Source organism: Pelecanus crispus, chromosome 11, assembly GCF_030463565.1.
Source record: "Pelecanus crispus isolate bPelCri1 chromosome 11, bPelCri1.pri, whole genome shotgun sequence".
Lineage (NCBI taxonomy): Eukaryota > Metazoa > Chordata > Aves > Pelecaniformes > Pelecanidae > Pelecanus > Pelecanus crispus.
This window is the reverse complement of record NC_134653.1, coordinates 24,089,444-24,103,939: the sequence shown is the minus strand read 5'-3', so window position 1 is coordinate 24,103,939 and position 14,496 is coordinate 24,089,444. Positions and strand designations below refer to the sequence as shown.

At 52.4% G+C, this 14,496-nt stretch overlaps 2 protein-coding genes across 2 annotated transcripts in view; one reads left to right on the top strand and one right to left on the bottom strand.

Moving 5' to 3' along the window:
* Positions 1-8,545: 8,545 nt before the first annotated feature.
* HRK (harakiri, BCL2 interacting protein) lies at positions 8,546-8,809 on the bottom strand. Its single transcript, XM_075718943.1, has one exon. The coding sequence runs from the start codon at positions 8,807-8,809 to the stop codon at positions 8,546-8,548; it is 264 nt and encodes an 87-aa protein (XP_075575058.1).
* A 3,353-nt stretch (positions 8,810-12,162) lies between these two features.
* The window catches only part of FBXW8 (F-box and WD repeat domain containing 8), a 53,468-nt gene continuing 51,134 nt past the window's right edge, over positions 12,163-14,496 (top strand). The window contains exon 1 of the mRNA XM_075718981.1: positions 12,163-12,468. Within this exon, the coding sequence (XP_075575096.1) occupies positions 12,163-12,468 (306 nt within the window). The remainder of the gene's footprint in view (positions 12,469-14,496) is intronic.

Genomic DNA, 14,496 nt, shown 5'->3' with positions numbered 1-14,496 from the left:
AACATTTATGTTGCCATAAACAAGGTGCAGTGGAGAAAATGCTAGCATTACAGCAAGGACATCACTAATCTTTTGACTCAGACTGCAGGAGCGTGAATGCTCAGACCACCATCATCTACAAGGAATGTTGCTTACGTTCTCAACAAGGCATGCACGTTTTAACGTATGCATACAGGAGGGTTTACATTCTTCTATATATAAGCATGTATGTGTCTCTGTTTTGCTGCTGGGCCCTTGAACAGCTCCTTCCGTGCAAATCCTTCTTCATGTTGCCCAAAGCACTTCCAACATCTTCCACTTCTTTCTTTATCTCCACTCTTCACAGCTGCTGCTCAGGCTCTGGATTCCCTGGAGGAAAAGGGGAAACAATTTTCTCCAAGGGCACAGGGTTTTCTCCAGCCTAAGAAAGCAAAAGAATTGTGTTTGGTTTTAATTATATTGATGCATTGGTTACAATAAAAGCTTCTTTTAAATTTATGCTTGAACCCTCCTGCTAAATTTACTGACAAGAAGAGGTATATAATTTATGGGGATGCTAGTTTTGTGGTTCAACACAAGAGATTACGCCTTTATCCCTGTGCTACTGCAGGATTGCTGGTGAGCTCTCATTTTGCAAGGCTCGTTCTTTTGGGTGCTCCATCTTCATTTACATCACGTTAACAAAAATGTTAACTTTTAGGAAAGCCATTAATTTTGTTACAGGTAGGCAATGGGGTGCATTGAGTACCACAGGAGACTGGAAGAACTCACTCATTCCTGGTTCTGCCACTGATTAGATTTGTGGCCTTGGGCAAACCACTTCTTTCAGTTGCTGCTGTAAAATGAGGGCAGTAATAACTTATTTGCCTCATAGGTGGGCTGCAAGCCTTAATTAATAAAGTGCTCAGAGAAAGGCACCTATCTAAGTGCAAATTAGCAGGAGAGGTGCCCAAGGGGCATCTACTATGAAATTCCCATTTCCCACATTTATACCAAGGTTTGTTGATACCAGCATTTGCTGGGGTAGATCCCATCTTTCAGACTGTGTTGTCTAGCTTGCAGAGACTGTGGCAATGAGTGATCTTATAAAAACCTCAGTGGAGAAATCTCTGCTGGCCTTCTGGATGAGGTGATTTCACCCGGGTGGGAGAAAGGAGCGGGGAGTAGCTGACTATGCAACTGCATCAGCTATGAAGTCAGAGTGTAATTAGGGCTGGCAAACAGCTTTGGGGCAGATTCTGATGGGCATTACTCTGATGTAAACCCAGAATCACTTCCCTTCCTTCTGTCGTACTACTCTGTTTATGCCAGCGGGAAGGTTATCACGATTCAGTGGCACTGCCTCTGAGATGAACTGAAACCTCCACTGTGAGGCAAGTGGGCAAATTCTGGTGCTGCAATGGACTCTGAGTAACCTAGAACATCTCTGGTTCAGGCTCATGAGATTTAACTGTATCCGCTTTATCCCAGTTACTGTCAGCTGCTCCAGCTGCTGCTGCACATAGGACATGGCAATTGCAACTTCTCTCTCCCTCAGTTTACAGTCTTGCTTTCTAGTCTGAAGGAATCTGAAGCAACAGTGAAAAGAGCTTGAAGGACTAAAGCCAGAATGAATCATCTAGACTTGAAGCACATCTTCATTTGTCTTGCTGTGATCAAGGCTACCACCTAGCCTTAGTTTTATGGCTTCTGTATCTGCACGCACACAGACTTTCACATGCACACCCGCTCTCTGGAAGTACCAGAGGTATTTTAAAAGGTTATTTGCAAAGCTACTTAGCTTTCTTGGCAAAAGTTAAATAGGAAAGGTGTTCACTACTTGAGAAAGTATGAACATGATAATATTGGCTACACAAAAACAGCCAGCAGAGCACAGACTGTCAACAAACAGCTGACAGTAAGCAGCCCAGAGGTTGAAATGCGTCCCCGTTCAGCCTCCTGGCCTGCACACATGGGAGACAGCCCCTCCTGCGGCCCTGCGCTCCCACACAGGCCTCCTGCGGTCTCAGCCTGCGCTTGCACAGCTGCACATGTGGGTCTAGGCCAACGCTGAGCACAGACAGACAGCACCACGGCTTGCTCTAGACTTGTGAAACGTCACAAGGAGGAGATTCTGGGCACTTGCATTTCTCACACGAGATGTCTTTATAGAGAGGACTTGATAATGAACCACACCTGCACTGCTGGGGTGGGAAAGCAGGGCACAACCTGAGCTGTGTGTAGGGTACCGAGAAACAGGGCCGGCAATACGGTGGAACAGCCTGTGATGCAGTTGCTTAGGCTCAAAGAGATGAGATATTTACTCAAGTTACACTGGAATAAAGACTTCAGGAGTTGATTAAAGGATTTCCCCCAAAGCAAAAACATTTAATCCTTATTTATTATTTCTCCTGTAGTAGCACTTCCAATTGCCAGCTATGAACCTACTGTGCCATCTACGGCCTGCAACCGATCATCTTTGGTGTCATTATATTTTACAAACTGTCTCTCTGTGTCACTTAACTTATAGAAAATCTATAAAAACACGTAAAAGTTGATAAATCCTAGAACATCTTGAACTCTGAGTGATAAATCTGCTCTGGGGCAGGCAAAGAGCTCAGCACAATGTTTATGTACCTCACAAGCCCTATTCTAAGAGCTTAAATGGCTCTTAAGTTTTGCATCAGCCTCGTGCTGGCCTTCTGCATAAAGGTGAATTTCATGGAAAGAATAAAAGAAAACCCCAGAATCCTGGCCTTCAGCCCATCTTTCAATAAAACAATTTTGAATATCCTAGGCTGTGTTAAAGCCATTTCTGGGTGCATATTGGCTGCATTGCCAGTATCTGACTCATTAATGGAATATACTTTAAGCCAAATTCTGATCTCATTTACAGCACTGTAAATCCAGGGCAACCCAATTGACTTCAATGGAGTTACTCCAAATTTCCCACAATAGGCACTCAGCAGATAGATCAAAATTTGGTACTTCGGGTCTGAAAAAGGCTGAGGAAAGCCAAACTACATCCCATTTGTAATCCTGGGGTGGATAGTAAGTTGGAAAGAGTGCCAGCATATCCCCTCTGCAGAGCTGCTGAAAATTTGTTTATTTTATGTGTCTGTCATATAGTGTTGAAACTTTGGGGGGGGACTGTCCACTACTATCAAAATTTTTCACTTATAAAAAAAAGGAATTGTAGCTGACTTCCTATATGAAAAATGCCGTGTCTATTGAAAACATGGATTGAAGTGATAAAGAAAAAAATCACTTGCTTTGAAATTTTTCATGGGAACCAAGATTCCCTTTAGTGACGTATCCTTCTCTTCCCGGTCATTTAGAGAGATACAGCTTCTGCTCCGAAAGTTGCTCCTATTCATTGCACCTATTAAGCAATAAGGTTCTAGGATGACAAATCATGTTGGCTGATATTTGCAAGACCATCTCAGCCAGCCTCGACACATCCCATTGCTTTTAATAGATACGGGCATCTCGACTTCTCAATTACTTTGAACTCTCCAGCCTTAAATCCTACAGTTTTATCACACAGCTTGCTAAGCTGGTGTTTACCAAAAAAAAGCAAGCTGCTCTTCTCTGGGATGCTGAGTCGGATGGGCATGAAATGACTCAGGCAGGGGGTCCCCAGTCTCATCTCAGCATTTCTTTGACTAATCTTTATTCAGAGACAGGATGCAAAGCCATGCTTGGGTACCACCTGCATAAAGCCATAGGAGAATCTGAGCTCATGTCCCCTAAAGCAGTTGGCAAAAGGAGTTCTGCTCACGGATAACATGTCAGCATGTAACTTCTTGATTTAAATGGATTACACAGGCAATTCAGTTGTCACATGTTGCACTCCTAATAAACAAAATAACAGTTATTGATATATTTAACGAAAAAAAAAATATTCAAGGGCTTGGATTGCTAAGGGAAAGCTTGAGGCAGGGACAAAACGAGGCGCTCTCGTTTCCTTCCTCACGCAGCAGCAGGTTAATGAGAAAACAAGGGCTGGGCAAGAGCCCTGTCAAATTCCCAAGCAGGCTGCATCCATGTACACTCACACTTCATTAGCATCTCTGTGGGAGACGGAAGGGTAACTTGGAAGACCAAAAAACAATTAGGAGGGGGTGTGAGAGGTAAGATGAAAGAAGGGTAGAACTAATAGGGAAGAACTCCGAAGAATGGTGTGTCAGGGAGACCTTAGCATAGGAAGATCAAGGAACCCAGACAGGGTAAAGAAATATGTTGGGGCTCCAATCTTTCTGCACAGAAGTGGCCTGCTTGGCCATAGTCCACCTGTGGAAAGAGGCATTTCTGGACTGCTGTTTATTTTTGAAAACTGCTGCTTGTTTATAATGAAAGTTAATGTTGAAGGTTTTCCTTGTGCAATTCAGCTGTGAAGTTGGAGCAAGGGTGGTGGGGACCTTTGGTATTTTTGAGCAGGATGCTTGCTGCTAGGAAGAGCAGGCTCCTTCTTCCTTAGTTATCCAGGAGGATAAACAACAGCGCTTGCCTCTTTGGGTCAGGGATGCATACGGGGTGCAACATGCTGAATGTTTGTCCTCGTGCAAAACTGCAGCTCACTGCTGAGCTAGTCGGCTTAGTCCTGCGCTAGCTGTACTGCCTCTGGTCCTTAATTTTCTTTGCACTCCTGCACAGCTCAGTGTGACATCTCCAGAAATCTTATCAACCCAATTTTAATACAGATAATTAACTGCACTGAGACTTTGGACAGAGTGGCTCTGCATGAACCTCGCAGCAAACAGTGGGGGGAATTACTGGCAACACAGTGGGCACAGAACCAGGCTGGTGAAGCTGGCAGGGACAAGTAGGGTTTGATTTTAATACGCTGCCACTTCTGAACTAATAGAGCGAAATACAAGTGACATTGTATGCCAGACTGGCACATGACAACTATACTTCATGCCCTGGCTGGATATTTCAAGGTGATGTCAGATTATATATTATAATACTGCCATTTGCAAAGCATTCATCCCCAAATCCCAAGCATGGCCCACAGATACAAGAAGTTGGTCACATGCAGTGGCCCTAATCCTGCTTTCACTGGCATCACCTGGGGGCTGTGAGAGCAGAGAAGTTCACTGGTATGCAGGATTATTCCCTGAGCTGCACTGTTGTGTAAAGCCACAAGGACCTGAGGGAACAGCTACCAACCTTCTTCCCCAGAAACAGTACGTACACGCACGGCAGCCAATGCAAAACGCTATTACCACTTGAAAAAGCGGGAGGGGAATTCAAGTAGTAAGCCAAGCTGAAACAGGCCTTTTCCTCTAACTTCTCTGTTCCTTCTGTGACCACTACATCACAAGACAAATGCTGACTTTGCAGCGCATTTATTAAGTGTACAAGTTACTCTCCTCTTATGAGCTGTTCCATGAAATCCCAAGATCACAAGTGCTCAGAGCCTGGACTTTCCATCTCATTGCATAACAATATTATCACTGCAGAGGGTCTCTCAGGACGGCAGAAAAAGAAAGATTTTGTTCAGAAATACTCTGCTGAGTTAACAAAACACTGCTGTCTTACCACATCTCTAAGTCTAACCCAGCTCACTGCACTATCACTTGGGCTCTGAAATACTGCAGATAATCAGATACCTCCACTGGTGTGAGCAAATTACTATTCAGGAAGAACAGAAAAGATTCTTAATGGCAAAAATAACCCAGAAACTGAGGTGTAGATTATATATTTAATTATTCTGGGGTTGCACTGTATTTTCATCTGCAGCTTGGTCACTTGTGCCTTAGAAGCTTGCCAAGAATCAGACAGGTCAGTCCACTGTGCATAGGGGCAACCAGGAGACTGTTACTACCTTGATATTCTTCCACATCTGGCCTCTTTATCCCTGAAATTGCTTCACATCACACACAAGGATCTTCTTTTCAGAGACTTAGATTTGTATTTTTGTCCACGGAGCCCCAGAGCATTTGGAGGCAGCTCAGCACGTCCTGTCTGCGGCAGCCTTTGAAGCTGCGAGGAAGGACTGTGCATGCTGAAGGAGCTCGCCCCGGTTGTGTTGAGGATAATGCTTTGGTTTTTGATAGTGTCTTTATCAAAGCAGTTTATAAGCAACTGGTTATTGTTGGACCTGAAGTGCAGAAAGCCAGATGGAGGTGAGGGCTCCACAGAGTCAACAGCAGAAGAGATTGAGAAAAAAAAAAAAAATCTGCCTAACCAAAGCTATGCAAACCATCATAAAAACTAAAAATCCAAACAGCTTTGGCCTCGTGGGGTTGCCAGGAAGTCTGGGCTGAGCGTGTGCACGGATCCACAGGGCCAGCGAACAGGCTCTCTCTGCCAGCCCTTCTCACCTGCTACCTTCTCTACATGGGATGAAGTCCCAGACTGGGCAGGGAGGAATTTCCCTGGAGTTGTTAGAAAGAAAAGGACACTTGAAACACCTGATAAGGGAGATCACTGCAGTCCCCCTTGGACTTCAACTTTTTTTGAGCTCAGAGAGGCAAGCAAGTCAGATGGGTGGGTTTGCTTCCAAATACTAGAATCAAACTTGCCAAAAACTGATGGGAAAGGAAAGAAGATCTCTAAGCTCTGCTCCTGACCACAGTCCCACATCTCCAACCCCTGCCCCACACCACTGACACTCTCCAAGGGCTTTGCTGGGCACAGCTCTGCAGACACCATCCCAGACGATTCTATAGAAACTGAGGCTTTGATTCATCAAAACCCACAGTTTTGTTCTGATTTTGTTTTCAAAGAAAGCTTTCCAAAGGTAACCAGCTGAACCTGCTGACAGACACAGCAGCTGTGGCTCAGACAGACAGATGACAATGCCCCCCCCCCCACCACCAGTGCATACACACATGCACGCAGTGCAAACACACATACCTGCTGGAAAACCTTACTTTTAAACTCTCTTGAAAACCACACTTTTTCTGACACTATACATATGTAACTAACTGTACTTCATGCACCTAAAAAGCATGCAAGACATTTTGCAATGTAAGAACTGATTGCTGACAGCCAAGGCCTGGCCCAAGGGTTGCAAACAGCCCAGTTAAGCTGAAATCGTACGAGGTCAGCCCAGCATTGGTGGCATTTTTCAACTAATTTATTTTAAGCTCATGCCTAAACCCTATCCAAGCTGGTGGGATATGAGCGTACGCTGAAAGTTAGACACACACTTAAGGTCTTTCCTGAACACAGACAGACACTGAAGGACATTCATAGATATAATTTAAAGTGCCCAAAATAGGACCCCTTGCTCCTCATGTCTGTGTGGAGAAATCCATCTCCCAAAGAGCACTTCAGAGCATCCAAAATCCCTGAGGTGACTCCATGTATGCTCAGATATTGCCCTAGGCTTGAATCTTACATTTTAAGGTACTTGGGACAATTACCACCCTACGCCCCCCTTACAAGGGCTGTAAGCAGCTTTCCTCCCAAAGTCTTGATACCTGTGAAATCCCTGGTGCTCCCAGGGCTGAGGCTGCAGAGCTGTCCCCACCAGCCCAGGAGGTGTCACCAGGATGACAACAAGGGTTAAAGGATCAGGTGTGCCCCATTTTCCTGCTGCTGGTTTGCTCGGCGGCTCTGGAGCACAGTGGCAGCTCTAGGAACTAGCAGTAACTGGGCTTGGACGCTCTTTCCCTGGCTGGTGACTTGGGACCCCCCTTGGGGAAAGTCTCCGGCACCAGGCAATGCACGATCCAAAACACAGAGCCAGTCACAGCCAGCCAAAGTCCCAGGCTGTCCCGCTGGATGGTCCTGTGGTGATATCCCACCACTGAGGGACCTTAGTGATGGGTGCCCCGCAGCACCTGTGGGTCTGAACCCCACTGGGGGATGGCAGTACACAGGGGAAGTTCCTCCACTCGCAAGAGGGCTGGAGGCTTGGCAGGCACAGGTGTGCAGGGCAAGCATCCTCCATCTCCCAGCGCCGGCAGTCAGGGCGCTGGGGGACCTGCTCCGACACCCCCGAGCTGCCCTGTGCTGCTGCCACTGCCCCACTGGGGCCACAGGCTCACTCAGCGCGGGCACGGAGCTGAAACTGCCCCGTGAGAGCACAGATGACCTGGGTGGAGGGGAGGCATAGGGCTGGGAGCAGTGGAAGTTTTGGGAAGGGGAAAGGGGTCGTTTGAGTCGTCCTGGGAAAGGGGAAGCGGAGTGGAGAAGAGTGGAGCGGAGAGGTCGGTGTGACGTTAGCGCCGGTACCCGCAGCCCGGGGCTCCGTGCGCTGCCACCATCAGACGCCGCAGCCCGCCGGTACCGCGGACAGCGCGCTCCGCCGGGCCGGGCCCCCTGCCGGGCCCGGGCCGCACCGAGCCGGGCCCCCGGGCCGGACCCTGCCGCGCCGGACCCCCCCGCAGCATGCCGGGCCGCGACGGACCGTGCCGTGCCGACCCCTGCCCGGCCCTGCCACCCCCGGCGGCACCGCACCCTGCCGCGCCGGGCCACGCCGTGCCGGCCCGTCCCGCGCCGAGCCCCGACGGCCGCGCAGCCGTCCCCGTCCCCGTCCCCGCCACCGCCTCGCCCGCTCCCCGTCCCCCGGCGCGGTGCCGACCTGTTGCTCGTCCCGCCTGCTCCCCGCTCCGGCCAGCGCCCCTCTCGCCTAGAGGCTCCTCCTGCGGATCAGCCAGGCCAGCGCGGCCGCGGGCGTGAGGGCGCACAGCAGGCACACCACGGCGGCCAGGCGGCGGCCGGCCGAGGGGCCGCGGCCCCGCGCCTTGCGCCGCGCCGCCCGCTGCTCCAGCTCATCGCCCAGGCGGCGCAGGCGGGCGGCGACCAGGCGGGCGGCGGCCGAGGGCCGGGCGGCGCGGCCGGGGCTGCAGGGGCAGGGCGCGGGGGGGCCGCCGTGCAGCGCGCAGGGGCACATGGCTGCGCCGCCGCTCGCCGCCGAGTGCCGCCGCGTGTGCGGGCGGGCGGGCCGGGGCGGCGGCGGGCGGGGGACGGGGGGGTTACATCATCCCCCGCGGGGCGGCGCTCGGCCGCGGGGAGCGGGCGGGGGGACGGGGACAGCGGGGAGCGGGGCGGGAACTGGGGGGGCAGCGGGGGAATTGGGGGGATAGTGTGGGATGGGCGGACAGTGGGGGAACTGGGGGGCAGAGTGGGGATGAGGGGACAGCGTGGGGATGGGGGGCAGTGTGGGAATTGGGGGGACAGTGGGGGACAGTGTGGGATGGGGGGCAGTGGGGGAACTGAGGGGCAGTGTGGGATGGGGGGCAGTGGGGGGTGGGGGGACAGTGTGGGAATTGGGGGGACAGTGGAGGGCAGAGTGGGGATGGGGGACAGTGTGGGATGGGGGGCAGTGGGGGAACTGAGGGGACACTGGGGGAACGGAGGGGCAGTGGGGGGTGGGGGGACAGTGTGGGGATGGGGGGCAGTGGGGGAATTGGGGGACAGTGGGGATGAGGAGACAGTGTGGGATGGGGGGACAGTGGGGGAATTGGGGGGACAGTGGGGGACAGTGTGGAATGGGGGGCAGTGGGGGAACTGAGGGGACACTGGGGGAATTGAGGGGACAGTGGTGGACAGTGTGGGATGGGGGCAGTGGGGGAACTGAGGGGACACTGGGGGAACTGAGGGGCAGTGGGGGGTGGGGGGGCAGTGGGGGGACAGTGTGGGGATGGGGGGCAGTGGGGGAACTGAGGGGACACTGGGGGAATTGAGGGGCAGTGTGGGATGGGGGGGGCAGTGGGGGGACAGTGTGGGGATGGGGGGCAGTGGGGGAATTGGCGAGGACAGTAGGGGAATTGAGGGCACAGTGTGGGATGGGGGGACAGTGGGGATGAGGGGACAGTGTGGGGATGGGGGGCAGTGTGGGGATGGGGGGGCAGTGGGGGAATTGGCAGGGACAGTAGGGGAATTGAGGGCACAGTGTGGGATGAGGGGACAGTGTGGGGATGAGGGGACAGTGTGGGGATGGGGGGCAGTGTGGGGATGGGGGGGCAGTGTGGGGATGGGGGGGCAGTGTGGGATGGGGAGGCAGTGTGGGATGGGGAGGCAGTGTGGGATGGGGAGGCAGTGGGGGAATTGAGGGGACAGTGGGGGACAGTGTGGGATGGGGGCAGTGGGAGAATTGAGGGGACTGGGGGAATTGAGGGGCAGTGTGGGGATGAGGGGGACAGTGGGGGAATTGGGGGGCAGTGTGGGGATGAGGGGACAGTGGGGGATGGAGGGGCAGTGCGGGAATTGAGGGGACAGTGTGGGGATGGGGAGACAGTGGGGGAATTGGGGGGACAGTGTGGGATGGGTGGCAGTAGGAGAATTAAAGGGACAGTGGGGGATGGAGGGCAGGGGAGAATTGAGGGGACAGTGGGGATGGAGGGGACAGTGTGGGATGGGGAGACAGTGGGGGAATTGAGGGGACAGTGGGGGATGGGGGGGCAGCGGGAGGAATGGAGGAGGCAGTGTTTGTGCAGTGAGACGTTTTGTTATCTAGGGACGGTGTGGGAGTTTGATTGGACAGCGTAGGGATGGAGGGACAGTGTGGGGATGCAGGGGGGCAGTGAGGGGATTACACAGAGTTGGAGGGGATTTCATCACCCAAAGCGTTACTGATTCCGATCACATTTCAGGTGGCCAAGGCAGGAGTGCACAGCCCCTAAGCACTTACTCAGGGCTATGTGGAGCCCCCCCAGCCGTCAGTGCACAGGAGTAGGGCTGGGACCCCCCAGGCAGGACTCCCCATCATGCATCAGCCCTGGGATGGCAGTGGGGACTCCCTGCAGCTCCCTGTGGGGCAGGAATCACCCCAAACTGGCCCATTTCTTTTCCACCTGGCAGGGAGGCTGCTGCCACCTCCTTAGCAGATCAGCCTGGTATTGCAAAGGGGTCTAAGGAGACCCTCCTGGGGCTCACCTTCTTCCCATTCCTTCTACCCTCCCTGGAGGTAGCATCCCAGCAGCCCTGCATCCCGCTACAGGGGAAGCCCCTGCTCTGCAGCCCCTCTATTTGCAGGGCTCACCACAGTCAGCATATGCACCCCAGGGCGATCCTCCTCCAAGTTCAAATTATTGTTTTGTAGGGAAAACAAATCTTTCATGGGATTTCTACATACAGAAATTCTTCCTCAAAATGAGGTAGCTCAGGCTTCTCCTGGAATCCAGAATGCCTGTTTGTGTTCATTAAGTTGGGTTTTGTAAACTGCATGGGCAGCAACAAGCTGCAAAAGAGAAAAAACAGCAAGTGGCCGCTGAGGATGCTGAATGGCAGCAGCTGGAGGTGGACAAAAGGGTGGGGGTACATTGGCACAAGCTGCTGGTGAGAGCAAGGGCCGTGCATTTTAGCATGTTCGCCAGCGCCCGGCGAGGACCAGCTGTTTGACTTAAATGTGGACAAATATCACTTACCTGTTTTATTTTCCCAAGTGCTCCGTGCAAGTTATGCTGAAGACTTGATACTTGCAGACTTTCCACTTCTCTGGGCAGCTGGACTGACTGAAGCAATAGTAGTTCTGTGGCTGTGTTTCAGCAGTTGGGTTTAGCCATCGTTTGAAAACGCAGCCTTTAAGGAAGAAGGTGGGTTGATACTGGAGAGGCGCAGAGCAAACATCATCTCCTCCCCAAAGAGCCATGGAAGCAGCCGCTCTCGGGCTGCGGTGGCTGCAGAAGGAGGCGGGCGTGATTCGGGGAGCACTGAGCAGCACATCTTCCCCAGGAGGTGTAATGGACATGGTGCAGGGCAGGACCCCTGCCCACAGGCTCTCGTTCAGACCTGGCCAACAAAATGGGTGGAAGAAATGGGCTGACCTGGGCCTGTCACCCAGTGGCAGAGCAACACACCTCTGTGCCTCCTCCATGGGCAATGGCCTGCTCGGTGGTGTCTCTTCTACTTTTCTGGGAGCAGTTTTTCCCCTGCGGGGCCATACGGGTGGCCCTAGCTGGGAGGCAGCTGAGGGCTTCCCAGCAGACAGAGCCCAGGCCCAGGGGGCCCGCACAGGACGCTGCCCTTGTCGCAGCCCTCGCTCGGCCGCCAGCAGCTTGCCAAGGCCGAGCTGCAGCGGCGGGGCCAGGGGCCTCCAGCCCGCCCCTCGTGTGCTCGACGGGCGCGGGCAGCACCAGCGTTTTCCCCCGCCTCGGCCCCACAAGATGGCGGCCGGCGGCCCCTCGCAGCCGGGCCCCGGCCCGCCCCGGCGGAGTAGGAACCTTCGCGCGGCGGAACGCACGGGCGCGGGGGGCGGTTTCCGGGCCGGGCCGGCGGGAAGTGGGCCGGGGCGGCCCCGCCGCCATGGCCGAGGGTTCGGCGGAGCTGGAGCTGTTCCGCCGCCGCTGGCGGGAGGAGCTGGCGGGGAGCGCGAAGCGGCGGCGGCGGGAGGCGGTAGCGGAGCCTGCGGCGGAGCCCGCGAGCCGCCGCGGCGCGGAGCCGAGCGAGCCGGGCTACCTGGCGCTGGCCCGCGGCCTGCTGGACGGCGGCACCCCACCCGCCCCGGCCTGCCGCAGCCCATCGCCCGCCCGCCCCGCCGAGGAGCCCGCGGGGGTCGGAGGCGGAGGCGGCGACGGCGACGACCTGCTGGGGCAGCTCATCCGGGACCTGGTAGGGCTGTGCGGCCCTGGGGCTGCGCTCGGCTGGCGGGGCGCCTGTGGCGGCCCGGGCGCTTTGCCTCCGGGTAGAGACCGGGGGCGAGGCGTGGAAGGGGCTGGCGCGGGTGGGAGCCGTGGAGGTTTATAGCTGGGGTCGTGGCGGGGCCGCTCGAACGGGAGCAGAGAGCAGGGCCTACCTGTGCCTCGTCTCTGGGATGGGGTGAGAAAGGGGGACGCTGAGTTTGGGTTCCTGTGAGCTTGTTTGTAACCTCGGCTTCTGAGTATATTTTGTCTCCCAAGGTTTTAACCCTCCAAAATCTACTTTTCTTCCTATGAGATGGGTTTTTTTTCCTCTTAAAAAAAGATTTTGTTGCTTTTTCAGGCTATTTGATGCAGGTGCAGTAATTAAGGATATCCTGCGTTGTGATACAGCAATGTAGTAAGAAAACAAGTATTAATTCTGTAAATAAATGAGTTAATTTGGAAATAGTCTTAAATACAGTTCTGAACCAGAAAAAAGTTATTTTGGTAAATCCTCTAAATGCAATGGAGATTTTATTTACAGTGTAGGAAAACTAGGGGGGAAACCCATTTTCTCGCTTCTCAGTAACCTAACTGTGACTAATTACTCTTTGCTTAAAAAAATTAAAAGGAACAGATTAAATTTCTGTCTGCAAGGCACAAATTAATCCATTTACAGAATTAGTGCTCCATTAGCACACAGGAGCCCAAATCTGTCTCAGAGGGGATGGTAGTATTTGAGTTTTGGATTCATTCCAGTAGACTTTTAGACAGGCGGGTGCTGACTTAACATTACCTCTTCGTTTGCAGTGGTGAGCACTGTGCTAAAGACAAGCTGCCTGAATTTTTGGGATGTAGGAAGGGAAGACCTTGATCTGCCTCTAATGTTAAGGTTGCATTAGAATAGAATTAGCATGAGCCCTTGCTTGTGCTTTGTTGCAAGCTCCTGCTTACAGTTTGACTATAAATACTCTTGCAGATTAGTTTAAAAAAAAAAAAATCTGTATACCAGTTTTTCTCTCTCTTTTTTTTTCCCCCTTTTTGGTGAGAGAGCTGTCAGTCTTGACTGTTGTGTCTGTACCAGTCTGTCTGTAGGCAGTCTGTCCTTCTGATGGTATCTTTGGGTACATGCAGACAGACCAGGTTCTGCTGGTTGGATGTGAGTCAACTACAATTTGGAAGCGCTATATTCATAGTGGTGCTGTGCCTGAGCTCGTAAGCCTAGAGCTAATAAGCCTTGCCGAATGGCTCATCTTATTTGTTTGGGCAGCACATTGCTCTAAAATGGTTATGCAGCTCCTGGATCCGAGCTGGTTCACATCTGGCCAGCTTGAGGTCTGTCTGCATGTGACCATGGAGATGTGATCTCAGAGTTCCTTTTGTATTTTTCTTTGGTGTCCCCTTTGGAAATAGATGCAATTTATATCACAGGAAAGCAAACAATCTTGCAAATCCACAGCAGGAAGTGGAGCCAGTGGTCTTCATGGAGAGGGAAAGGAAAGGAAAAGGAGCTCTTTGTGCAGGAAGATTGTGGACAAGGAGGGAGGGGAGCAGGAAAGATAGCCACAGGTCTAGTTTAAGTAACTTTAGAACAAGTGTGAGATTCTAGTGTTTATAAACTGGTGCTGTTTTGCTAAAAAGACCTAATGGGAACACTGCCCCTATTTGTGCTGTATTTGTGTATTCTACTTACCTAGCGTAGAATACCTTTTGCATTAAAAATTTTTACGCAACCATATTATACAATAGTTTTCCTGTGTAACTGTACTTTAAATAAACCCAGCATTACCTATTTTTGCCACTTCATTGGTACTGCAAAGCATCCAGGTTTAAATGAGCAAGGAGTAGTTGTAGAAGAGACCTTCAAAGAAACAAAGGTATCAGGGCTAGAGAAGTGCTAAGAGGCAGGGGATGATCCTGATTTGGGGTCTGCCTGACTTTCTGACAGCAAACAATGGAGATAAGTTTTTGCTGAGCAGCTGATTTTGTGCATGGGGATTGATGGAGAATGATCAGGTGT

Excerpts from the sequence above, each read along its gene's own strand:
- HRK (XM_075718943.1), bottom strand. The coding sequence starts at position 8,809 with ATGTGCCCCTGCGCGCTGCACGGCGGCCCCCCCGCGCCCTGCCCCTGC.